Genomic DNA, 24,308 nt, shown 5'->3' with positions numbered 1-24,308 from the left:
AGATGAGTAATTTGATGTTGCTAAGCACCGTGGATATGGATATCAGAGAATGTCATGTATTTGAATCTCACTCTAGTGAGCAACGGAAACAGCGCATTGGGTCGGAAAGCTGAAGGGAATATTCTGTACTCTATGGTAATAGGCCACGAGAGGTGATGAGATAGAGCAGATACCCAAGGGCAGAGTAATGATGTTTTAGCTTTCAAATTCTACGCAATGGAGCAAAAACATTTCATCAAAAGTAGGGACAATATTGATCTCAGCTTTAAGTCTTCGAAGCTATTCAATAACATACAAGAGGTAACCACGAAAGGAGAAGCCTCATCTCATAGATGGCCAACTTTCAAGAAGTTTGGAGAACCCTGATTGGTTAAAGTGCTCAGTATCGAGCACGGCCTTGCCTCCTTCAAGTTTCAGATCCCCATGTCAATATCGTCGTCCTCCTCTTCCTCCTCTTCCTCCTCTTCCGGTTCTGGTCCTGTACAAAGATCGATCAGCATGTCCCGATGAGCAAGGAATTGGACATCCGTTGCTATGTTGAATGCCTCTTCCCAGGCCCCGTACTCTATATCGTCATACTCACGTTTAAAATTGGGGTGATCCTCTTCACAGGCCTTGCCAAGATCATTGAGAGTTCTCAAAAACATTCTGACTTTTTTAAAGACTCCATCGAAATCGTGGGTCCTGCGACAGTGACGGTATAAAAGGTAAGGCCAGGCTGGGACATAGTCTGTATCGTAATCACGGTATGGATTTGGCGTACAGGCCAAACCGGGCTCAAGTATCCATTGACCATTCGTCACTATGATCCAGATATGAGGTGTATCTGAATCATTGAGGAATCTGTTGTAAAAGAGACGTGACAGAAATCCGCGGGCAGAGGCCTCCGACATGAGATCATAGTAGCTTTTCGGAAGGTCTTTATTCCAAGATTCGTCAAACTCAAGTGCAACGTTCTTGATATCCGTAGGGCATGATCCTTCGGGGCTGAAGGATGGAAGTTGTATTTGCCACCCCTGACCATGGTCGTCTGGAGTTTTCCAGGCCTTTGACCTGACGCAAAACACATCGCGGGTCGGATTTACAGGAGAAGACCAGCCCTTTCCTTTCCCACAAATACTAATTCTCGCGTAATCTAGGGCATCAACTCTTGAGTATTGTATCATAACATCCTGGGACTCCTTGCAGGCTGTCCATAGTCCACCATTCCTCAAGCAGGCGGAGTTCTTGTCTCCATCAGCAAGACGCGCCGTGAGCGTGGGAGAGGAGGAGAGCATGCTTCCGGTAGAAATGGGCTCAACATCAATATAGTGTATTCCACGATCATCCGACTGATAGAAGACATAAGCTGCAATCCAAATCTGGAGCCGAAGCTCAGTTGGTAGCCTGGGGAATGGTTCGAATGAAGATGCCGCCATTTTGATCAGTTGTCGGCGAATGGAAGAGTTCGTAGCTGTTTGCAGTGGGAAGACGTCGGAAGTGACAAGACATGGGCCTCGACCGTTGTTCATAGAATTCTTCTTACGATTGAGAAGAAGGAGAGAAATAGAAGAGAGAGGGCCCTTTTATGGTGAACGGGAAAGTTTATGATGGCGATAAAACACTCGAGGCGTGACTCATGGCTGAAAGCTCATAATAGTCTTTGATTGATAGCGAATGGTTGGCATTTTGAGTTCTATAGGTGAGAAAAGTTTACGCCACAATCTTTTAAACTCCCAAAGTATCAAGTTATGTAGCTTCTGAAACGTTAAGTTGTGGAATATAGTTTTCGTCTCTTCATATCATTGAAGCTCTCTTATGCTCAACCAGAATTTAAAGCTTAATCTGCGGCGTTACTCAACGGCTGGTTTAGCAGGTCTTTCTTTGCTAGTGGTGTATGTTAACACCAATAAAGTTGAAGGTGAAGGTTCTGATACAGCGCTGGCAGAGTCTTGGAAGGATAAGTGATGCTTGTATGAGCGTCAGATTCACGCTCTTTGGTAAGAGTGCACATGGCAACAGTTTTATCCTCATTAGATGTTAAGTCCACCAAATACGTCACTTTTCTAACGCAATTTGCTATCAATAACTTGTAGAAAAGCTGTATTTCGGAGCTCCAATCGTTCAAATGGCTGTATTTCTGTCTCATGAGTATGGGGTAGCAATCGTAGGACTGAGGGAGATAATCCCCTGCCGATATTTGACAATCGATTTGCATATCAGAAACGCTGCGAGCCTACACCCTCCCTAGGATCGAGTGCCTCTCAAAGCAAAACAAAGCCCAAGTTGCAAAAGTTCCCAGTACCCAAGTCGACCCTTCCACCCTCTACTTCTGCATGAACCCCGAGTCCCAAAGATCGTCCCCAGTAGGTATGATTTATGAGATAGCGGGGTACTGAGGGATAAGAATTAAGGCCAGACAAAGTAAGGTCGTAGCAACGGAAGATTCGTGCTAACTTGCGGTCCCACACAATCCTCGGTTCTCTTGTCCAAACGAGCGATATATCGGATGCAATCGGTTGATAGATAGTCTAGTCGTATAACTGGCGAGTCAATGTAGTAATCGTGCTTTGTTTTGGGACGATCCGGTTCACAGAGCTCGCAAAGCTCTTCAAGCTTGTCTATGAAGCTTCTGACGTTTACAAAAGCTCCATCGGATTCGTGCCAATCTTTGCACCGAACACATCTGTAGTACGGCTGCACTAGAGCATAATCTGTATCGTAATCCTTGCAACACGAGCTCTGATTCATCTGATACTTGGGAAGGTAGCTTGTCCATTGACCAGACTTTTCAACCAGGTAAACCTCCAGCTCAGTAGCATACTTAAAGAACGCTCTGTAGAAAAAACGTGAAAAGTATCCCCGGGCAGAGTTCTCTGATGCCAGATCGTGGTAGTTTCCTGGAAGGTCTACATTCCAGGCGGAGTCAAACTCAAATGCGATTCTTCTGATGCATACGTCCTGGGGTCCTGTAGGGCTGAAGTTTGGGATCACTACCCGCATTGGCTTATGATTTCCGTCAGGAGCTTTCCATTCCCAGTTCTTTGACTTTATACAGAAGACATCCTCAGATGGACAGACAGGAGCATCCCAAACCCCTTCATTCTCGCGCATGCGGATTCTCCCAGGGGGGAGGGATAGATTGCCATAGGGGTAGTTGCGCCAGTATCTTGATACAGCCTTCCGTGACTCTGTGCACGCTGAACGTAGCGCGTGTACCAAGCAGGCCGATTCGCCATCTCCTTCGATAGCGTCCGCCGTCGATCTATGATAGGCCAGAAGCGTATTGCCGTCAGCACTGGGCTCGACGTCAATGTAATGCATCCCGGTTTTTTGACGATCGTAGGAAAGACATGCTGCGTCCCAGATTTGCAGCCGAAGCTCGATGGGCAGTCGTGGGAATGGGTGAAATGAACAGGTCATGTTGTTAAGGAGTCTGGGATTCGAAGAGTTGTGGCTTTGTCTGATAAGATAATGGTTGGTAGTCTCGCGACCTGCGTAGAGTCTACCGAAGATTGTACAAGAAGAGGAGCGAAACAGAAGCTAAACTGGAGCTACTTTATAGCAAATAGAAAACCTTAGACTTAAGTGAGAGGCATAATTAGTCACTTATTGCCAAAAACTTAGGTAAGGTAAGCTTTTGTCCATGGTAAATTATTATTATTTTCAGTGTTATAAGTCAAGTAGGTTTTACAGTAGAACTTGATAAATTTATACACTAAAATTTAATTACAGCTCTTGAAAGTTTAAACTCAGCAAGAATGATTTCCCTTCTGAATTTTACAGGCAACGCCATATCTACAACCAATCGGACCCAGGAGTTTGAAACGCCGTGTTACTCAACAGTCTCGCGGCAAGGTCTCGCCTATTAACGACTAGTAGTTCTGCCCGACAAGTCAGACCGGACGAAATCAACAGTCATCAGTTCAATTCTTTTCAGTAAATGAACAGCGGGAACCAGCCTTGATGTCAAGCAGGTACTTCTCCCGAACCTTATGTCCAGTCACTCGGACACCAAGAGGATACGCCGGTGATGATGCAACGAAGCAATAACCCTCCTCAGGCTAATAACAAGGCGGAGTAATGCATTCCCGCTTCCAACGCTATTCATTGTAGCCATTAGTCAACGCGTTCACGATTGTACTTCAACCATTCTCATTGATGTCGTATTCATCCCTGTTCATCACATGCATCACCGTAGCATTGGTCAGTGACCATCCCGCCTTACGTAGCATCTCCACCGATCAAACAAACTCAAAAATCGATTCCTCAGCTTTTTCACAATCGGATATACAAAATCTGACATATTTCCGACGCTAATCGCGATAATCTCCCATCTCGGATCTGGAATCTGCATTAATAATGGTAAAAATGCTGTAGTGGAGATCTGACGGCGCCGGTTGCAGCTCTATTGGCTCGGAAGTACGGATCCTCGGATATACACAATCTTTCGGACTTGCTCGCCGCTTTTTATATAGCTTCTCGTCATCCCTTGATAACGATGTTCTGGACAGATCAGACTTTCAGTATTGTCGACCATGATGACTGAAACAGAAAAAGGTGAGTTTGCGCTGCTTGTGCTACGGATTGGGGGCTAATTTGGTGCAGAGCAAGGTTTTATGCCCGATCCCGAGAGGGACGCGCCGTCGGATAACAACACGCTCACAGGGCCCGACGAGGAAGCCATCTCAAGAACAAAGTCCAACGTCTCAATAGCTGAGACATTCTCACTCCCGCACGAGATCCTCTTCGTGGCGATCATCTGCATGGCGCAGTTCATGACACAAGCCGCGCTCGGAAACTGCCTCAACATCATCCACATCATCGGCGACTCATTCAACCTCACTAACCCCGCGGAGCTAAGCTGGCTCATCGCCGGCTTCTCCCTCACAGTCGGAACCTTCATCCTCTTCTCTGGCCGTCTCGGCGACATCTTTGGCTACAAACGCCTCTTCCTCATTGGTTTCGTCTGGTTCGCTGTTTGGTCCATGATCTGCGGGCTAGCAAACTACTCCAACCATGTTCTATTCATCTTTGCGCGCGTGTTTCAGGGCATTGGACCTGCGCTCGTGATGCCGAATGGTCTGGCTATCCTGGGCGCTTCGTACAAGCCTGGTGGTCGAAAGGCTGTCGCGTTTGCACTCTTTGGAGCGTGTGCGCCTGGTGGGTGTGTTTTTGGCGCGCTGTTTGCTGGACTTTTTGTTCATGGAAATCCAGCCTGGTGGCCTTGGACTTACTACTCTTTCGCGCTTGGGCTGGCGTTCATTGCGCTGATGGCGTACTTTATCATCCCCGATCCTCCTCACAAGCTTTCGTCTGCCGATATGAGCTGGGGTGACATCCTTGGTCAGCTTGATCTTCTCGGCGCCATCACTGGTATCACTGCTCTTGTCCTCTTCAACTTTGCCTGGAACCAAGCCCCCATCGACGGCTGGGACAAGCCATATGTATTTGTTCTTCTCATCGTCGGAGTGCTCCTCGTTCCCGTCTTCTTCTACGTCGAATTGCGCGTCGCGTCGCATCCTCTCATTCCCTTTGATGCTCTGACTAGCGACGTTGCCTACATCCTGGGCTGCATCGTCTGCGGTTGGGCAACTTTTGGTATCTGGGTGTACTACACTTGGCAATTCTTCCAGATGCTTCGCGGCGCCTCACCTCTTCTTACGAGTGCTTGGATGAGCCCGGTTGCTATCTCTGGAGCCTGCGCCTCACTGATCACTGCATGGCTTCTTCATGTGTCGCACCCTGCTCTGGTCATGCTGCTTGCTCTCACCGCTTTCACGACTGGTACGATTTTGATGATGACAGCCCCTGTGGAACAGTCCTACTGGTACCAATCTTTCTTTGGCCTCGTCATTATGACCTTCGGTATGGACATGTCGTTTCCCGCTGCGACTCTGATCCTCTCCAACTCTGTGAAGCGAGAGCACCAAGGCATTGCAGCAAGCTTGGTCAGCACGATCGTGAACTACAGTATCAGCCTGGGCCTCGGATTTGCTGCTACGGTGGAGGTCAACGTCACAAATGGTGGAGAGTCAAAGCACGAGTTATTGATTGGTTATCGGTCTGCCTTCTACATGGCTGTTGGTTTCGCGGGGCTGGGACTCGGTATCAGCATCATCTACTTCCTCAAAACAAAGTGGTATCAGAGGAAGGGGAAGCAATGAAGAGGGAGGTTATGGATTGGCGGTTTTTTGGACGCATGTTTGCGGATGGAAATTAATAGATTATGACTTTATAGACACGGCCTAGAGCCCCATGATACAATTTATCTCACGTCAAAAGCATTCATTAGACGAGGTATTAGTCGCGGTGTCACATTGTATTGTTGACGTGGATATCGTTGTGTTATTCATGGGAGCCTGGCTGGGCTCCCTCTGTCATGCTTCAGACCCGGGTGGCGGCAACTGGTTTGCCCCAGTGTTATGAGCCCCTGCAAAGACAGCGCGACGCGTTCCGTCTCGTTCAACTCAATGACGAATGCTCACCTGGACATCGCCTTACTTATTCGAACAACAGATTGATGAATAGTTCTCCCGCGCCCGATTAACTGCATACCAGTTTGACTGCCCGCTTACCCTGCAATGCCACCGAAGCAGCCCGCTAGGTAAGCCCTGCTAAGTCGTGTCGTCATAGGGCTGATGGCCTCCCGAATGCGAAGTGGACCTCGAAATGCGAGCCAATCATAAACTTCTCGATCATGGCTTCGGAATCAATTGGCGCTAGGACAAAATCCCCCTGAACGTGTCGTTTCGCGAGTGCGATAATCGAGTGCGTAATACAATCGTTCCTCCGAGTGCTATTTCCATCTTCTTCTGTATTTTGTTGCCTTCATGATAGGATGCATCGCTCATGTTCGCATTGCCAGTCGTATTGTGCAGAGGCAGCGGGGTAGGAAGGGAGTCCCTGAATTGACAGAGGAAAAGGACTGGCTTTTCATGGAACATTGGAGGGATCGTGCAATTCATCACTCAGTATCCTACATTCGTGATCATTTTGAAGACGAAATAGCTTCTGTGAATAAGCCAGGCTCGCTTTTATCTCATCTTATCGCATTCGATCTTGGTTGATGGCAAAGTCAAGCTTTCGTCAGAAACCCACTAATCCCCTTTTGGTAACAGACTCGCATGGATCCGAGTGCGAAGAAACGGGCACTAACTAAGACTGCAGCCTCAAATCAATGCGAGATGCGAGATAGAGCAGCGGCACAATAATATATATATCTGTGTTCAATCGCTTCAAGGACATCTTATCTATCACTACTCAAGCTCTCAATCAACTAGCATTTTTATACAAACAAATACTCTTATCCTTCGACGACACCAACCCCTTACCTGCCCACCAATCCAAGAACCAATCCAACCAAAACATGCCTACTCAGCGCTTCAGAGCAATCATCGTCGGAGGCGGTCCAGTTGGTCTCACAGCCGCTCACGCTCTCTCCCGCGCGAATATCGACTTCATTCTTCTCGAGCGTCGATCAAGCGCAGTCATTGACGCTGGCTCCAATCTCGTTCTCAACCCCATGGGCCTTCGCGCTCTCGATCAACTCGGTCTCGCTGCTCCTCTAGAGAAAGTTAGCTCTCCCCTTGGTCTGATCAACCGCCAAGACCATCAGGGCCGCGATATCGGAGATGCGTATTGGTTCATCCTGTTTAACAAACTGTGAGTTTTACCCCCTCTCCTGACATTCCTTTCTCCTGACGACCCCAGGCTTGGAACATTTCCTCGTGTAGTCAGCCGCCACGACCTCACCAAAGTCCTCTACGACTCTTTCACTCCTCTCCAGAAGAGCCAGATCCTCACCGACAAGAGAGTCGCCGACATCATCCCTAGCGAAACCGGCGTTCAAGTCTCCTGCGACGATGGAACATCCTACGAGGGATCCATCGTCATAGGGGCAGATGGCGCTCACAGTTTCGTCCGCAACAAGATGCGCTCTCTTGCACAAGACGCAGGATCCGATGATGTCAATGACGAGAAACCTTTCCTGACCACATTCCGAGCTCTCTGGCTGCGCATGCCTACCAAGTTCGCGGGCATCGAGCCTGGCACCACTTGCGAGACTCACGGTCCTGGTGCGGCGACACAGCTCTTTGCCGGTGAGGATTCTTCTGTCATGGGTCTTTATGAGAAGTTGGATGCGCCTACTCGTGATCGGATCCGATACACGGAGCAGGATCAAGTCGATCTTGTTGAGCGATGGGGACACATCCCTCTTGCGCCCGGAGGCAAACTTACCCTCAAGGACGCCTTCAACGCTCGCACTCAGTCTGGCCTCGTCAGTCTCGAAGAAGGTGTCGTCAACCACTGGAGCTGGGGCGGTCGTGTCGTTCTCGTAGGTGACTCGGCTCACAAGTTCACCCCCAGCACAGGTGCCGGTTGCAACAACGGTCTCATCGACGTTGTCGCCCTGGTCAACCAGCTCTACGCTCTTCGTCAGAAGTCCCCCAGCCCAACCTATGCTCAACTCGCCACCGCTTTCCACTCGTACCAAGCTTCACGCATGGATCCCGTTGTTGAAGCTTGCCGTGGCTCGGGCCAGGCGACGTCCAGCGCCACTTGGCAGACTGGCGTGTTCAAGTTCATCGACAAGCACATCATTGGCATCACAGCTATTCAGAACATGCTGTTTGGACTGGGTGCACCCAAAATGGCGCAGTCGCCCAAGTTGACCTTCATCAAGGGGCCGGAGAGACATGTTGGTAAGATTGCTTGGGCGTAGCCGCAGGAGAACAAGGTTTACTGATAGCCTGTGGATTCGAAATGGTTTTTTTAGGTTGTTTGTAACTGCTTTTACATGATTTAGCGAGGCGTGCTAGACGGTAGACTTAATGATCAATCACAGTGTGACATCATACTCAGCTTTGGGAATCGAAACTACAAATCTAGCATCCTGATGGCCTCGACTCTCATGCTCCCAAAGTGGAAGTCCATTGGCGGCATCGTTGACTTGTCAATTGCGCCTTGCGACAGCATCTGAATGTCGCTTGCCATGCGTGCCCATGCGCCGTCGGATCTTGTCGAATGATAACGTGAGATGCTGCTTGGTATTGTCGCAGGCGCATGGGATGGAAAGGATGAGAATTAGTCAAAGGCGCAAACGTTAAGGAACACAAACGCCAACGGCTCATTCGAGACGACGCCTCCAATAACGTCGTTGAACTCGGCAGATTGATAATCTCACTCAGTTAAGGCAGTAACTGATCCGGCACCATCGCCACTGTAAACTGACGTGATCTGTTAGTGTTACAGCACGCTTGACAGCCCCGCAAACGTCATCGGCACAACCGAGCTTACAAATTTCATGACGATGACAAATGAATGACAGTGGGATACCAACAAATAAAAGACGGAGTTTTTACGCAAGATCCCGAATTAAACTACCGGTAATTGGATATAAGAAACAGCCGTAGTTCGATTCGACTTCCCCATCTAGAAATCTTAAACCTGCATGTCACGGCTTCTCAGAACAAGACCCATTCTCAAACAGCTCGTCAACCCCGCTCAACTCAGACCTTTCCACTTCGCAACCACCAAAATGACAACCGGGCTCTTCAACTACATCGATCCGACATCGAGTCTCGATGACAACGGAAACAGGGTCAAGCCTTGGGCTAAAGTCGACGTGGACCAAACTTCTTTCGAGCGCAGCCAGCACAAGCGCGACGTCGTGGACATTCGCAATGCCGCTAGCATTACCGCTTTCGGCGTGGATGTCTCTGGCTTCGATGTCTTCAAGTCTCCCGCCAAAGAGACCGAGTTCACTGATGACGCGGCTGTGAGGAATGGTTATTACGGCGAAGTTGAAGCGCTGCTCAGAGAGAGAATTCCTGAGATCAAGAAGGTGGTTATCTTTGATCATACTATCCGCAGAAGGGAGAAGTCGAGTCCCAGACAGCCTGTGCAACAAGTCCATGTTGATCAAACCCCCGGCGCTGCTGAAGCTCGCGTGAGACGACACACCGATCCTTCAGAGACAGAAAAGCTTCTCAAGGGACGATACCAAATCATCAACGTCTGGCGACCAATTGGCCATCCGGCAACAGACTTCCCCCTCGCAGTCGTGGACTATCGTACCACCAAGCCTGAAGACATGATCAAAGTTGATCTTCTATACCCCAAGCGCGAGGACAACGACGACGATGACCGCGGAAAGGAGGTGCTCCCTGATGCATCGACGCTTCGCTCAACGGAGGGCTATCAGATCAAGGGCGAGACATATTCCGTTGCCCCGAATGACGGCCATAAGTTTTACTACGCCAAGGACATGACGCCTGAGGAGGTTATGCTGATTAAGTGCTTTGATTCAAAGAGTGAGGTTCACGAGGGCGGTCAGCATGGTTTGGCGGGATATACGCCTCACACTGCGTTTGTCGATCCTGCTACGCCGGCGGATGCGAAGGGACGGCAGAGTATCGAGGTTAGATGTTTGGTATTCTACTAGAAACAATGGATGGTTGGGACGCAGACATGATACGTAGCTTTGTTTATTGATGACCATCATGAGACTTTTAACTAAACTGTTGGCTCAAGTCAGTTACATTATGGACAGCATTCAGTTTGGTGATGGGTCAAATGTGAATAGCATCTCTTGCTTCGCGATGATCTAATTTTCTTTCTTTTGTACTAGCTATGAGGTACAAACTGAGAACCAACAGTTCCAAACTTCGATGCTTGCTTCCGTTGTACATTCCCTATCTCAATCTCTCTTTCCTGGCAGGTTCTTAAGTCCCTCTTCTTGTACACATGCTTCGTTGGCCGTGATGAGGGAATAAATCCGTCGAAACTGTTCAAGTTCCAAGAGCCTGCCCCTGCTGCCCAACAGCTCCGCTAATTCTAAGACTCAGATGCCTCTTGGACTTCCTTGTTGTCTTCGCTCTCATGCTCGATTTCACAGTCGTTGTCTTTTGCCAATTCGTCCAGTTCATCAACTCGATCCTCGATTTGAACTCGAGCAGGTTCCTTTTCGTGGCGAACGAGAACTTTGACAAACTCAGTCATATCAAAATCTGGATCGAGCTGACATATTTCACATATTTGGTCGTTGGTACAGTCCTCGCAAAATGCAACGGACCGAAGCGCCCAAACACGCCAGAGAAAGTCTAGCATGGCGGAGGCCTCTGCTGGCTTACCCGGATAGAAGCCGAAGAATTCATTATCAACTTCCACGTACGCATCGTCGCAATCATGAAAGACTATACCGTCTTTCACCCACCAATGTGGCCCCCAACGAGCAGCCTTTTTGAGAAGATAGATACACGGCGCATTACCACGGCCCCTCATGCAACCTTCAGCCCAAGTCGCAAAAAGGCCTCGCAGTGACTCTTCCTCCTTGAGTTTGTTCCAGCTCTCAGGGAAATCATCAAGCCAACTCGTGTTGAACTCAAGGACAAGATTGAACGAGTGCAGTAGGACGATTTCCTGGTGATTGGGACAGGGAACATGAAGTCGAGGAGCCTGCATAGTGACTGGTAAATCCCCTCTACCGAGGCTCTTGATGCAAAATAGGTCTCGAGTTGGCATGACCATAAAGCGCTCTGCATGCTCTTGGTTGCGAGAAAAAAGGCAGGTAGGAAGAAAGGGCTCAGGCTTACGAGCTGAGCTTCCAAGACCTGGTCGCTCCTCATACGGCTCCTCGTCGTCTTCCAATTCTTCATACCGCGGCTTCCAGGGGTATAGTTGGCAAGCCTTACTGAGGCACTCATCCAAGTCGAGGAGGTCGAGGTCTTTTTCTTGAATATCACCCCAAATGTTTAGTTTGAAGTGCCTGGAGATAACTTCCCTTGACTCTCTGCAAGCTTTCCAAAGACCAGCGTCCCACATATAGGCAGATCTATTTGCGCGTCCGACAACCCCCTGGAGATTGGACGAGGTCTGGAAATCGGGATGAAGTGCCTTCATCTCCATTGCGGCCATCTCCGTGACCAATTCCCCAGATATCTCGTTGCCCCCAATGGATTCCAGATTGATGTAGTGGAGGCCGCGTTGGGTGGCCGCGTAAGGGAAACAAGCTGCCTTCCAGATCTTGAGTCGAAGTTCTGTTGCGAGGTTCGGGAATGAGTGGAAAGTCATGGGAGGTATTTCTTCGGCGGACAGAGTTGGCATCTCTTTCGTTTGCTTGAGCCCAACACCGTGATCAGGGTCTTCGACAACCATGGGTTGCGTCATGATAGCTGTGCGCTGTTAGACTTATGATATGAGTGCAATCGTTCAGTATATGTCGTACCAGTGCACTTGATGAGTCTTGATAGAATAATTCTGAGGATATGGTAGAATGGAAAGGTGTTGGATGGGGATTGTCGAAAGTCGAAAGTCAAAAGTTGGAAGTTTGAGGAGTGATGAAGGGTGAAGAGCAGTGTTTTCTGGAGTGAAGGCCTTTAATTGATGAACAGTACCACATGATGGATTTTCTCTGGCAGTGGCAGGGCTCGTGGTAGCTGTGGTAGCGGCCAGTATTTGCTGAGCGGTAAGGTGACTCATACGGGGAATGGGGAACAATAGGTTGGGCAGTGCCAGTGCTAGAGTTACACTTGCACATTATGGCATTCAATGAACAAGCAATTTCTAAGGTACATGTTCTGACATAAGCTCTGAATCGAGATTTGTAACTACAAACAACGTGTCTAGTTGGGAACTTCAATGGCTAACCAATCTTGAAAAAGCAATAACCAGAGAAGGATGTGTTAACCAGGCCCTCCAGTGTTCTCGCAGATAAAGTCGATGTGAACAAAGGCTACGGAGAAGATGGATGACTCGTGAACAACACATGAGCTTGAGCCGTTGTGAAAAAGAACAGCTTGTTTGGATGATTCGTGCTTCAGATTATCCCGATGGGATGTTCGCAAACTTACAGAACTTGAGCAAAACTTCATGAAATAACGTGAACTATCCCGAAAGTTGACTGGGCAGTGCGTCCTCAGTTCATAACGCTACGTCAATCTACCAACATTCTATCACCAAAAGGATGACCTAAGGTTAAGACATTGGACAATAGCAGTGGCTGGCTCTGTAGAGTAATTGTCTCTCCACACACAGTGCCCTTGAAACTATCAAATGCTAAGTCGCTAAGGTGAATTGGACCTCCAAGCAGCTGTCGTTTTCTATTGGCTTGTCTTCCCTGACACAGACGACCCTTGTGGCACTGTTATAGTCACTGTTCTGCCACTGCGAGATGTAAACAGAGGTCAATGGTTTGTTTATACCCGCAAGGCTAATGACCCACATCCATTCCTTTTCTCATCCCTTCTCCATCCTTTCCTCCCCCAACTTCACTCTTTTTCAAAATACCTTCATCGCAATCACATCAGCTCACAACATGTCTGCAACAACCTTCCACCCGTTTCCCGATCTGCCGATGGAAACCAAGCTCCAAATCTGGATGACAGCTTGTACCGAATCCACCTTTCCAGGACATCTCTCCTCCAATCAAGGAGGGCTGCATTATGTCAACGTTGACACCATCAGGACTGGAGGGGGAGACCTACTCACTCTCCGAGTTCTTGACAAGCAAAATCTCAACGACGATGCGGGAGTCTCTGACAACAAGTCAGAATATATGAGAAATGGCGGCCTGTGGGGGGCATGCAAGCTGTCGCGAGCAATCATCACTGTCAAGACAATCTTCATGCGTCATAAGCTTATCGACTCCCACCAGCATGAAGTTGGAAGTCTCGCCATACTGCCAAGTCGAAACAGCGACGAGCCACACGGGTACATGGTTTATCCTCAGCAGGACATATTCTGCATTCGAACAGGGGACTGGAAATCCCTCCCTGAGAGCTTTGAACAGTGCAACACGGGCCTCCCCTCTTTTGATCCCCTCTCTTCCGCCATCATTCCGACGCCCACTCTTGCCGTTGAGTTTGATTCTAGCTGGATTGTTGACCTCCCCGAGACACTTGATGAACTAAAGGCGGAGAATTCTGCTCGTGGTCTGGTGGCCACTTGGATGGAAGGCGTAGCCAGCGGCCGGGTCCAAACACCTCAGCTCTACCTGATCGACAAGGGCACACTTTTTGTTTCGCAAACTCCCGGCTACAGTCCCGTCTATCACGACTGCGACGGAAAGTACATCCGTATGTACGAGGAGTGGTGCGGTGATGCCATCTCTGCATTCATTCATGCTCTCGATGAGTTTCTCCCTCTGGACAAGTATGGCGACTTGTACAAAGAGAATAGCCCAGACAGCTGGGATGAGGATGCCGAAGAATGGCTGGAATTTGACATATTCAGCAACATCAAAGTACTTGCCCGTTTCGAGTACGCAGATCACAAGGAAGTCAGTTGGACAGCTGTTTGTAACGACCTCTCCAACGATGATGTCCGGGGCTCTGAACATGCCATAACATCCTACGGCAGGGTGTATGACCTGAACTATGACGACGATATCGGCTACTGTGTGGGGGAATTCGGCAATCCCCGCGGATGGTCCTCCTCTGACGATGACGACGACGACGAAACAGGCAGCGAGGACGAGATGGGCCGAGTTGAGTACATCAAGCTCTTCTAGATGGGAGTTGAGGGGTGGATGCCAAAGCATGGGAAAGGGTACCTAGATATGGTAATCTCCAGTCGATAGATCAAGAATGAACACAAATTGGCTGTCTCGAATTATTTTAATTTCCCATTTGTATCTCCGTGCAGCAAATCAATCCACCATTGGCATTAAACATCACGATAGCAATCAGCTTTGAAAAAATGCTCCTTGACCTTTCACAAAGACACCGGCCCGGATTGACGTCTCACAGAAAGCCATAGGGTTTTACGAAGGTCTTGAATTGTATGAGACCTGGATATATCGTATTCAGCATCTATTTGTCAATGTGCACCCGAGGCAAGCCAGATACCCTCCATCAAATGCTCGTTGTTACCTTTCTCCTGTGTTGTCGAGGGGGATAACCGCACTCCATTCTACAACTATGCCGCTCCAGACTTGACAGCCAATGAATCAAGTATCAAAGCAACGTAGGAGTCTGGGCTATTTGGTAGATTCATTCCAATTTCCTTTGCCAGTTTGCAATATGATTTATACCGCTCTCCAGGGACAAGAAAGCACAAGACTTGGAAAGTACGGAGAAACTAGAATAAACTTAGTGAGGAATCCCCCAAACTTAGTAAAAGATTCCCTCAGCTTAGGCTAAAATACTTGCATACTCTTGGGTCTTAGGGTCAAGATCTTGAGTTTTTTGCTTCCTTTACCTACCTACCTATCCGTACCGTAAATGCTCATGGCTACCCTGCATGAGGTGGTGATGGTGGATTTCAGCCCCGCATTTTATAGTTCTGCCACCACAGACCGGTTTTGCCACTCCAATTGGTCGGTCCCCTTCACATCGTCAACTCCCCCACGTAAATTTCCATCCTATCCATTATCGAACCATCATGGCCAAGACAAAGTCCAAGAAGCGCAAACAAGCGCAAGCTCAAGCTCAATCCGATAACCCTCGAAAGATCGCAAAGACCACTTCCCCTTCAATCCCGACGCCGCCTCCTGATGGCACGACCACGCACTTCGAACCCAAGAACCTCCATACCGTTGTATCCGAAGAAGAGCTCGAGATTACCATTGACACTCTCAATTCCCTCGCTCAGTACCCCGGCTTGATCAAGTCAAAGCTGTGCAAGGATTTGAGAGTTGCTGTCTACGACTTCAGACAAGCTTGTACGACTGGTGTCAACAATGCTGCTGGCGCGAACCTCACGGCGCAGGTCACTGCTGCTCTTGCCGACCGGAAATACACAGATGCTCGAATCCTTCTCGCGGAGATGAAGATTCGTGGTGAACAGCCTAAGCTTGGTGCCCTTTGTCGATGGGTACGAGATCTTGATGTCATCAGCGGCCTCTCGACGATTCCCGATCAACAAGGTCTCGTCAAGCGCTCGGAGAGGGAGGAGACACTCATTAAAGTCATTGATGCGGTGCTTCGAGTCTGCGGCCACGAAGACCGAAACCCCAATGCCATCATCCAGCCCTCATCAATTGCTCTTCAAGAGATCTGGGATCTTCGTCCTGATACTCCAACCGAGCAACTCTATGCCTCGGTCCTCGATGGAAGTCTCGTTGCTTCGGCGCCCGAGTCTCTCAAGAAGAACATTCGCATCATCGAGACAACACCCGGCCCCGAGCGCAAGCCGCCGAACCATCACGACGCCATACTTTACGCCTCGACACCCGAGGCTGTTCCTCTTTCGACAACACCCCCGCCTACAACACATCGACCGCATCCTGTCGTGCAAGGTCTAAGCGTCGCCACCAATGTTCTCTATCCCGAAGAGTGCAAGGCTATCATTGCGGCGGGCGAATACGTCAATTTCGTGCCTGATGCGCCACTCCGAGAAGATGGGGACATCAGTATTCTGGCGCACAACTTTTACTGGGTTGTCGACAAGACGTTCCACGACACGCTATGGTCGCGCATTCAACCATTTGTGCCGGTGTCAATGAACGGGCGTTTGGCTCGCGGTATCAACCGCCGCTTCCGAGTGTATCGATAGTAGGTTCTCAGACCCTTGACTCCATCCGCACCACTAACATCCCGCAGTGTCCCAGGAGCAGAGTACCGAGCACATATCGACGGCGCATGGCCCCCGAGCGGCATTACGAAGGACGACAAATACGTGTACGACGACTCGCCGGCCGAGAAGAAGCAGAGCTCGCTGTTCACATTCTTGATCTACCTCAACCAAGATTTCGAGGGTGGCGAAACCACATATTTCCTCCCGGCTGCACGTGAAGGAATCCTGAATGCATACCCTGTTCGTCCAGTCATGGGCGGCGCAGCCATCTTCCCTCATGGCGAGATCAACGCGACATTGCATGAGGGTACTGGTGTGCGAAAGGGAGCGAAATACGTGATCCGAACCGAGATTGAGTACGATGTCGAACCGACGGAAGAAGTAAAGATCTGAACGGAGCGCAAGGTTTCGGGTACAAACAAATTGGATACATGGACGGCTGGACCGGGGAAAAGTATTGTTACGCTATTTACGTCTAATGAACATCATTGATCAACTACTATGTCGCTGCCACCTCGCCCTCGGCGGGTTTGCGTCCCCAAACAATACGTTGCAGGTAGTAAGCGTGCGCCGGCTTCTTGGACTTCAACTCCCTCCTCAGCTGGGTGCAGTACAGATGGACCTGTTCCTGGGTCCACCCCTCAAGGAGCGTAGCCATGAACGAGATGTGTCCCTCTACATCGGATAGAATGCTCATTGTCGTGAACCTTCCGATCTCCTTGAGTCGCTCATCCTGCGGCCAATCACCAACAGGAACATTGATCGTCTTGGACTGGATGTCCACGAAACCAGCGGCCTTGAGACCCTTCTCCTGCAGGTTATCGGGCAGTGGAGTGAACACGCGACCGAGCTTCTTGCCGCCTTCGTGGAAGAACTTGCCCCATTCTGCAATTGCGCTGCCAGGTTTCAGACTGTCATCGTCGCTGCGGCCCATGGGATCACCTTCGTGGGATTCGATCCAGCCGCCAGGTTTAGTTACTTGATACGCGCGCTCGTACAAGGCGTACCAGTCGGGCACGCTGCCGTAGAGGAAACGGAGGTGGACGAAGTCGGCCGAGTTGGGAGGGAACGTCCAGTCGAGGGTGAAGTCTTCAATCTCGAACTTGACGTTTGGGGGAACCCAGCTACACCTGTTAGCTTGGACCGTTGTAGTTGGAGCAGGACTCACGTGGGCTGGATGGGCGAGATGTCTGTGCCGATGACTTCCGCCTCAGGGAACTCATCGCCAAAGTCCATGGCCCAGATCCCAGTGCCGGTTCCGATGTCGAGGACTTTGCTGGGCTCTTTGACGGGCGCGAGGAAGAGCTTGCCGTCCATGATCAGCGTGGAAGTATGGTGGATAATGTCCAAGGCCTCAGAGGCCTGGTTGTCGTTTGACGCCCAGTACTGAGTGTCACCTCGCTCAGCGTGGTACGTCCGCCCATTTATGGTTCGATACTCGAGAATGCTGGAGTTGATACTGGCGGTAGAGCTAGCAGCGTCGTCGCCGATCGCAGAGTCGGCATCTGAGTTGTCCGTAGCTTCAGTGTTCTAAGTAAATGAGTCAATCAACAAGTCACTTTCCATGTAATGCTCATGTATCGTACTTCCCAATGCGTCGGGGCAAGCATGTCCCCTGAGGCGACATTCTCAGCCTGTGTGACATCTGCTGCAGTGCTCATCTTGTATTTCTTGACGAGAACACAGTTGAAGAAGGGAAATCTCGGCGGAGAAAAACTGAAGCTGCTCACCCCTCTTTGCTTGGCCTTGGCCCCAGCTTGCATCGCATGGTGCGTGCTACTGTATCATCAGTTCGTGGTTTCAAGGGTTCTGGGCGCTAGGGACCGGGGAGAAGCGGATGCGGTCCACTTGATGAAGGGTTTTTGGGCGGGAATGGGAATTGGCCCGCGGGAGGTTTCATGCGGATGTCTTGGAGGAGGGAGGATCATGACCTGATTTTGTTAGTCGCGAAAATACAATACAAGATGCGCCTGCACGCCCATTTCTCAACACTTGCGACCTGTGAAAATAACAACAGATCCATAGTTAGCCTGTATTCCGTTTAATTATTAAAATTTCTCAAGAACAGTAAAGTGTCTAGTTGGCGCAGCAGCAGTACAGGTGCGGCTTCAGGTAGAGTCGCCGTTGAGATGCCCTCATTCCTTGGTGCAATCGCTCCAGCCCCGAGATTGACATGAATCTGGTCAACAGTAAAATCAGCAAAACAACAATGAGTTCTATAATGACAAGTCAAGGTCGATTCAAGAAACATAATCCATTATCTACTCGCTTCAGCCTATCCCCATAAATTAGCCACCTCATTCCAAACCAACGTCCCAGCCTATGCACTTGCGAGAACTGATCCCTAACTAAAGTACTGAGGTCAATCCGAATCCGAAGAGTCATCTTGTTTCCTAGTCTCACTCCATCGTCGGCCATGGTGAATGATTGACTCGTCAACTACAAGCTCCGGAACAACATGGCCATAACGATCATACCATTCATCGCTTCCCACGTACTTCCATGCAACCACCATCCCATACTGAGAGGTAATAACCTTGTCAAAGTTAATGTCCAACTTCTCGAGACGAGGCTCAATTTCAGGAATCTCCTTCTTGAAGGCAGCTCCCCCAAACTCATGATCTTCCCGCAGCTGTTCGCGAGTCATGGTAATTACCTCCAGGTTGGGGACATCACCCCAAGAACCAGAATTCTTCGTAGAAGGGTCCACTGGATGGGGGAACCACCAGTCTCCTGAACGGGTCAGGAGAAGCAAACTCATCCCAGGCGGACACGGCATCTTCATTGATACACAGTCGTCATACTCCTCCACAGCTCCTGATGCCACTTTGTCTGTGACTGGCAGCTGGAGGTATCTCTGATACGCATCAATTTGTTGCTTTGCCCAGCGACTGCTGGGATCATCATTGTTGACCGCCTCCCCCCTGAACATCTGCTTAAGCACATCGTTAGTGATAAACTCTCCAGGTGGGTGTAGTTCGAGGCGAATTTGCTCGCTGAGACCTTGCTCCTCTTCGATAGACTGCTCTTGCTTGATAGACTCTTCCTCCTTGATAGACTGCTCGTCCTCGATGGACTGAGGGCTAGCAACAGCATCGTCATGAGCACGATGCCTCAGCTCATCGACAATAAGGTCTCTGAAAGCCTGTCCGAGGCTCATGAAGAAGTCATACGCATCGAAAGGGACGAAGCACATTTCAGTGAAGGGAATGTCAAATCTGAGATCTGTCATCATATCCCTGCGCTTTTCTCTTGTCAAACGAGGCTTGCGATTCCCCGCCCGTTCAATCTTCTCAAGCTCCTCTTCAACACAAAATTTGATCAATACATCGATTTCTCCCACTCGCCAGTAAAACTGGAATTCGTCGAGTCTATCCCTGCTTTCTAAAATGCAATCATAGGACAAGCTGCGGATGTCTTCCATGACAGCACCGCAATGAATGCCAAGCTGTTCTGTGGTAAAATTGTCCAAGGTATTCGCAAGATCAATGATACGAAGCCTGAGGCTCTGTAGACGACCTCGCATCGCTCGATGCTTGACTTCTCTCCAGTCTGGATCCATAATGATGGTTATCAATAGACGTAGTTATGATATTTGTCGGAGAAAGGGACCAGAAGCTCGAAGTGGCGGCTGAATAGTCAATAGTGCGGTAAATAGATATGGACGACATCAATACGCGCCAGTATCGTATTTAAAGGCCTGAGACCAATGAGTTGGCCGAGTCCTTGTTTGAGAGTTCATCTAGTCTTTGTACCCGTTCAGCATTGTTTGCATTGAACGGTCTCTTTACAACAAAGAACGTGTCCCGGTGGTGGATCTATGTCTGAACAACTGGATAATTCCATGTCGCAACATGAACAATAGAGAAACAGCGGCCACTCTGCTCTGCACATAATGGGAGTCCTAGTAAACTTGGGAATAAAGACCCAAAAGATTAAACAAAGGCAGCAGAAGAGTATTCCTCAACAAACCTGGTGGTTCCAGGGCGTAAAGAACGTTGACCTTGTGCAGAACTTCTCATTTTGCCCATCATGACACCATCAGATAGCTCTGCCAGTGACGTAGAGGTCAGTATCACTTCCAATGCCAGATCTTCACATGAATAGTTTTAAATGAGGCCACAGACTAAGGGGAAGGCATGTAAACATCTGCGTTGTGATTTAATATGCCTGACAGAGAAGATGTTCTTCCTGTTGCAGGTCTCGACTGAGCTCATCTTGCTAAAAAGGTTGAGGCTCAAAAACCATCGCTGAATAAAAGGCCCAATTGTCAGAAAAGACCATAATCACATCACTATTGCTGATGGTAGACTAAACTCAGATCGCCGCAAGACCATGTTGGGTAGGTAAATGTCGCTTCTATGGCCGGCCAACATCTCCTCTGCTGGTGACCGAAATCTCACCTGAAATGAACACGCTGAAAAGACTCCCCTCCTGATTGGTTTCCTGCTTAGTTTTACACAATCTCCCACGTCCATAGATCAAAGCACTAATCGTCATGCTGATGAGCGAGCCAGATACACACAGATAGATCATGACGGACTTACCGTTATCGTAAGGACACAATACCGCTTAGACTGATACATCTGCTCCGGATACATGTCCAGCTAACCCGATACTGGCATTTCTCTAGGCTGTCGAGGGACGGTACTGGGTGCCGACGAGGGCCTCCACGGCCCGACCACCAAAGGTCTCAAATGGCTCAAATGCCACCTTGCCCACCGTGATGGTGGGGAACACGAAGTCGTCCATAGGGCGTGTTGGAAACTTGAAGCACTCCAAGAGCTGCGAGGGGAGATCAGCCTTATAAACATAGGCATTTTCCGCTTCATCTCTGTGGGTGACGAGGAGTCGCACCTAGAACGCACTGTGTTAGTATGGGTATCGTTCAATGGGGAGGGAGTTGTCAACTTACGAGGTATAGGCGCGGTTGCCCAGTGTTGTCTGATCTCTCTTGTAGCTGAGCCAAGCTCAGCAGAATGCAAACAAGATAGGGGTCTCGTGTCCAGTCTTCTGGAGTGACTCTCGCGAGTTTGCGCTGGTATAGGCTCTGCATCGCAAGGTTCAAGGTTCCGGGAGGGCCAGCCCGGGGCGTGAAACGAGCACGGCGTATCTCATCCGCCTTGTAAGAGTAATAGCCAACTACCGGCTCCGGATGCGGGACGTCGATATGCCCCGCGATTCGGAAGGCGTTCACCTCCGGGACATGGACCAATCGGCCGGCATAATAAAACGCCGCCGATGCACTACGAAATGTTAGTCAAAGCGACGCTGTCGAAGTGTATGTGACATACAGGACAAACTCTAAAACTCCTGTTCCTCTGAACAGTGATCGGATGTAGTGAGCTTTCATGTTTTCGACTGGTGTTGTCGCGAGTCGGGTGGCGTAGTAAGTCAACCGCCCATCTTGTCGGGCATACTGACCTTGGTTGTCATTGGCAGCTTCGACCTCCAGGAACTGGCAGCCTACCAGCTCGAGATGCTGGGTGGTCCAAAACAAGGGTGTCGCTTGGAATCGTCCGTTTTCTACACTTAGTTGATGTAGTGACTTGTTTGCCGACCCAGACATATTGATACCGATGGTGATATCGTGTAGTAAATCGTGAGAAGGGTTAAGAGGTTTAACGGAGATGTAGTGAGATAAAGCGCTGTGTGTAGAGATGAGAGGATGAGAGGGATGGAATTGGATGAGCGAAGAAGAGATGAGAGAATACTGGAGCAGGCGAGAGCTGTTAAGATTGGAAGAATTCTGCCAGTGTTGATCTGGGCATGCATAGACTGGCACTGGCAGTACGGTGGCAGAGTAGGGGACCAGTTACCGCTGCACCAAGACCAGGCGGGCCATGTTGAGGGAACAATGGCCCCAAGACCGAACCGTTTTCTCGGTGAATTTGAGGACTCGCTTGGAGCCTGGCCACTGAATTATGCAGTGCTGGTGCTGGTGGTGAAGACATCGTGAACTGACCCAAGACACGTAGTGAACTTTCTCACTGTACGTCTTCCAATCATCGTGGACCATAAGAACAGCCCGGATATGATCCTCCGTGCCAGTGGACCGTGTACCTATGCATGAACAATCAACCCATCTTGTTCGTCACCCTTTGCCAACCCTTTTGCTCAGCAAACAAGAACCACGCCATTCCTCTTGTTACTGAAAAGCAAAACGACACAGACGAGAAATTATTTCCTTGCCATCCAACATTTATACTTTATGGGAAGGGCTGGTAAGCCAGTGAGAAGAGGTATTGTCAACAAACTTTGATTTCTGAAAGTTTATCTGCTAATCTTTTATCGTAGGCTTCTTGAGTCACACCGCGGAACCTTACTACCCCAAGATCGATATATTGCAAACTTTCCCCTACCATCTCTCCTCATCCACTTGGCTTTTGTAATACCCACACTGATGATGACCATCAACACAAATACAATGGATCAAATCACAAATCCCAAGGATCTGGATCGACCGTCAACCAAGAGGTAAGCTTCGCGGAAACTTCGCACGAACCAAGCTGACAGCCACGCAGTATCGCGACATCCAAGGTTTTCACCTTCATCGTTGGTCCTGACCAAACCGAGTTTACCATTCACGCGGCCCTTGTTGCCAAGCAGTCACCCGTCCTGAACGTCCTTGTCAACGGGCCCTTCAAGGAAGCAGTGGAACAACGCGTCGAATGGATCGACCTGCAGGAGGACGTATTCTTGAGCTTCTGGGAGTTTGCGTACACCGGCAACTACACGAACCCCGTTCAAGAAAATGGCTATGAGGAGGACAGAGATCCTGTCGAAGAAGAGCTGAGCCACTGGGGCAAGTTTTGGGCCAACTACGTCCGCCTCCACCCAGGACTCTCTGACACCAACAGTCGCGATACACCCAGGCTTAATCCTTTGTGGCAAGAATTTGTTAACAAATACGCCCCCATCTCTCGGCCGCCTGATGCAGGGAACATCGGTGCAGATACACTGCTACATCATGCCCAAGTGTGCGTCTTTGCAGATCGCTATTGCATGGACAAGTTGATGGATGTTGCAATGGACAAGCTGTTCATCGCCATGGAAGAAACTATACCTTGGGGCTATTCCCGGGATCATGTGATGGAGCTCCTTGTCTTGGCTTCAGGCAAGTTCGTACCCATGAGACTGCGGCGGATGGTCGCAGGATACATTCTGAGTCAGGCTGAGCTGTTTAAGAACGAGGAATCGTTTCAGCACTTTATGTGCGATAGCAACGGTCCGATGCAGGAACTCTTGTGTCCGATCTTTGAAATGGATGTGGTACGTTGACTATCATGTGGTGGCAAATGTCGTCAATTGTTGAAGCCATCTTCAAGTTACCCTGGCACTCTAGCTCGGTTGAGGCGTCTGTTGATGGCTGGGAGGCCTACCAACATTGGTGGCGTCAACAACTGAACAGAGGGCTTCTGGGCATTTGAATTACTGGAGAAAGGGCTTCCAGAGAACTGAGGCTTGCATATTACCCAGCCACCTTTTGATTTGCATGAGAGTGGCAGAAGTAGCATATAAACCCCTCCTGTGCCCGCCAAGTTCATAGTAAATTTTATATCTCGTATCAACCCCAGAGCAGCATCTTTCATTCCCCTTCAATATGATTCCTCTTGAAGACAGACTCCGTATGCAGAAGTACGACGTTTCTTATGTAGTTTGCTTTATAGAACCTGCTAACTCCGGACAGAGCGCGCGAAAATGGCGAATTCACTGACTTCGCCTTCGTCTGCGAGGGACAAACAATCAACGTCCACAAGATCATCATCTGCGGCTAGTCCACGGTTTTCCAGAGAGCATGCACTGGGAAG

General features: G+C 49.5%; 12 protein-coding genes across 12 annotated transcripts; 6 read left to right on the top strand and 6 right to left on the bottom strand.

Moving 5' to 3' along the window:
- Window positions 1-413: 413 nt before the first annotated feature.
- FMAN_14599 (uncharacterized protein) lies at window positions 414-1,418 on the bottom strand (the record flags this gene model as incomplete). Its single annotated transcript, XM_041825316.1, has 1 exon — window positions 414-1,418. One exon carries the CDS (start codon window positions 1,416-1,418, stop codon window positions 414-416), a length of 1,005 nt encoding a protein of 334 aa, XP_041690709.1.
- A 970-nt stretch (window positions 1,419-2,388) lies between these two features.
- Window positions 2,389-3,402, bottom strand: FMAN_14598 (uncharacterized protein; the record flags this gene model as incomplete). The annotated part of the gene is made up of 1 exon (XM_041825315.1): window positions 2,389-3,402. The coding sequence occupies one exon, from the start codon at window positions 3,400-3,402 to the stop codon at window positions 2,389-2,391; it is 1,014 nt and encodes a 337-aa protein (XP_041690708.1).
- A 1,118-nt stretch (window positions 3,403-4,520) lies between these two features.
- Window positions 4,521-6,146, top strand: FMAN_14597 (uncharacterized protein; the record flags this gene model as incomplete). The annotated part of the gene is made up of 2 exons (XM_041825314.1): window positions 4,521-4,539; window positions 4,588-6,146. 2 exons carry the CDS (start codon window positions 4,521-4,523, stop codon window positions 6,144-6,146), a joined length of 1,578 nt encoding a protein of 525 aa, XP_041690707.1.
- A 1,202-nt stretch (window positions 6,147-7,348) lies between these two features.
- On the top strand, window positions 7,349-8,704 carry FMAN_14596 (uncharacterized protein; the record flags this gene model as incomplete). Its single annotated transcript, XM_041825313.1, has 2 exons — window positions 7,349-7,644; window positions 7,693-8,704. The coding sequence occupies 2 exons, from the start codon at window positions 7,349-7,351 to the stop codon at window positions 8,702-8,704; spliced, it is 1,308 nt and encodes a 435-aa protein (XP_041690706.1).
- Window positions 8,705-9,520: 816 nt separating this feature from the next.
- On the top strand, window positions 9,521-10,426 carry FMAN_14595 (uncharacterized protein; the record flags this gene model as incomplete). The annotated part of the gene is made up of 1 exon (XM_041825312.1): window positions 9,521-10,426. The coding sequence occupies one exon, from the start codon at window positions 9,521-9,523 to the stop codon at window positions 10,424-10,426; it is 906 nt and encodes a 301-aa protein (XP_041690705.1).
- Window positions 10,427-10,818: 392 nt separating this feature from the next.
- Window positions 10,819-12,138, bottom strand: FMAN_14594 (uncharacterized protein; the record flags this gene model as incomplete). The annotated part of the gene is made up of 1 exon (XM_041825310.1): window positions 10,819-12,138. One exon carries the CDS (start codon window positions 12,136-12,138, stop codon window positions 10,819-10,821), a length of 1,320 nt encoding a protein of 439 aa, XP_041690704.1.
- Window positions 12,139-13,297: 1,159 nt separating this feature from the next.
- FMAN_14593 (uncharacterized protein) lies at window positions 13,298-14,491 on the top strand (the record flags this gene model as incomplete). The annotated part of the gene is made up of 1 exon (XM_041825309.1): window positions 13,298-14,491. The coding sequence occupies one exon, from the start codon at window positions 13,298-13,300 to the stop codon at window positions 14,489-14,491; it is 1,194 nt and encodes a 397-aa protein (XP_041690703.1).
- Window positions 14,492-15,363: 872 nt separating this feature from the next.
- On the top strand, window positions 15,364-16,890 carry FMAN_14592 (uncharacterized protein; the record flags this gene model as incomplete). The annotated part of the gene is made up of 2 exons (XM_041825308.1): window positions 15,364-16,475; window positions 16,524-16,890. 2 exons carry the CDS (start codon window positions 15,364-15,366, stop codon window positions 16,888-16,890), a joined length of 1,479 nt encoding a protein of 492 aa, XP_041690702.1.
- A 106-nt stretch (window positions 16,891-16,996) lies between these two features.
- FMAN_14591 (uncharacterized protein) lies at window positions 16,997-18,158 on the bottom strand (the record flags this gene model as incomplete). The annotated part of the gene is made up of 3 exons (XM_041825307.1): window positions 16,997-17,627; window positions 17,666-18,027; window positions 18,084-18,158. The coding sequence occupies 3 exons, from the start codon at window positions 18,156-18,158 to the stop codon at window positions 16,997-16,999; spliced, it is 1,068 nt and encodes a 355-aa protein (XP_041690701.1).
- A 701-nt stretch (window positions 18,159-18,859) lies between these two features.
- Window positions 18,860-20,059, bottom strand: FMAN_14590 (uncharacterized protein; the record flags this gene model as incomplete). The annotated part of the gene is made up of 1 exon (XM_041825306.1): window positions 18,860-20,059. One exon carries the CDS (start codon window positions 20,057-20,059, stop codon window positions 18,860-18,862), a length of 1,200 nt encoding a protein of 399 aa, XP_041690700.1.
- A 1,067-nt stretch (window positions 20,060-21,126) lies between these two features.
- Window positions 21,127-22,066, bottom strand: FMAN_14589 (uncharacterized protein; the record flags this gene model as incomplete). Its single annotated transcript, XM_041825305.1, has 3 exons — window positions 21,127-21,354; window positions 21,413-21,743; window positions 21,792-22,066. The coding sequence occupies 3 exons, from the start codon at window positions 22,064-22,066 to the stop codon at window positions 21,127-21,129; spliced, it is 834 nt and encodes a 277-aa protein (XP_041690699.1).
- Window positions 22,067-22,924: 858 nt separating this feature from the next.
- FMAN_14588 (uncharacterized protein) lies at window positions 22,925-23,778 on the top strand (the record flags this gene model as incomplete). Its single annotated transcript, XM_041825304.1, has 2 exons — window positions 22,925-22,974; window positions 23,022-23,778. The coding sequence occupies 2 exons, from the start codon at window positions 22,925-22,927 to the stop codon at window positions 23,776-23,778; spliced, it is 807 nt and encodes a 268-aa protein (XP_041690698.1).
- Window positions 23,779-24,308: the final 530 nt, after the last annotated feature.

This window comes from Fusarium mangiferae (assembly GCF_900044065.1).
Source record: "Fusarium mangiferae strain MRC7560 genome assembly, contig: FMAN_scaffold020, whole genome shotgun sequence".
Classification (NCBI taxonomy): Eukaryota; Fungi; Ascomycota; class Sordariomycetes; order Hypocreales; family Nectriaceae; genus Fusarium; species Fusarium mangiferae.
This window is presented reverse-complemented; position numbering and strand designations above follow the sequence as displayed.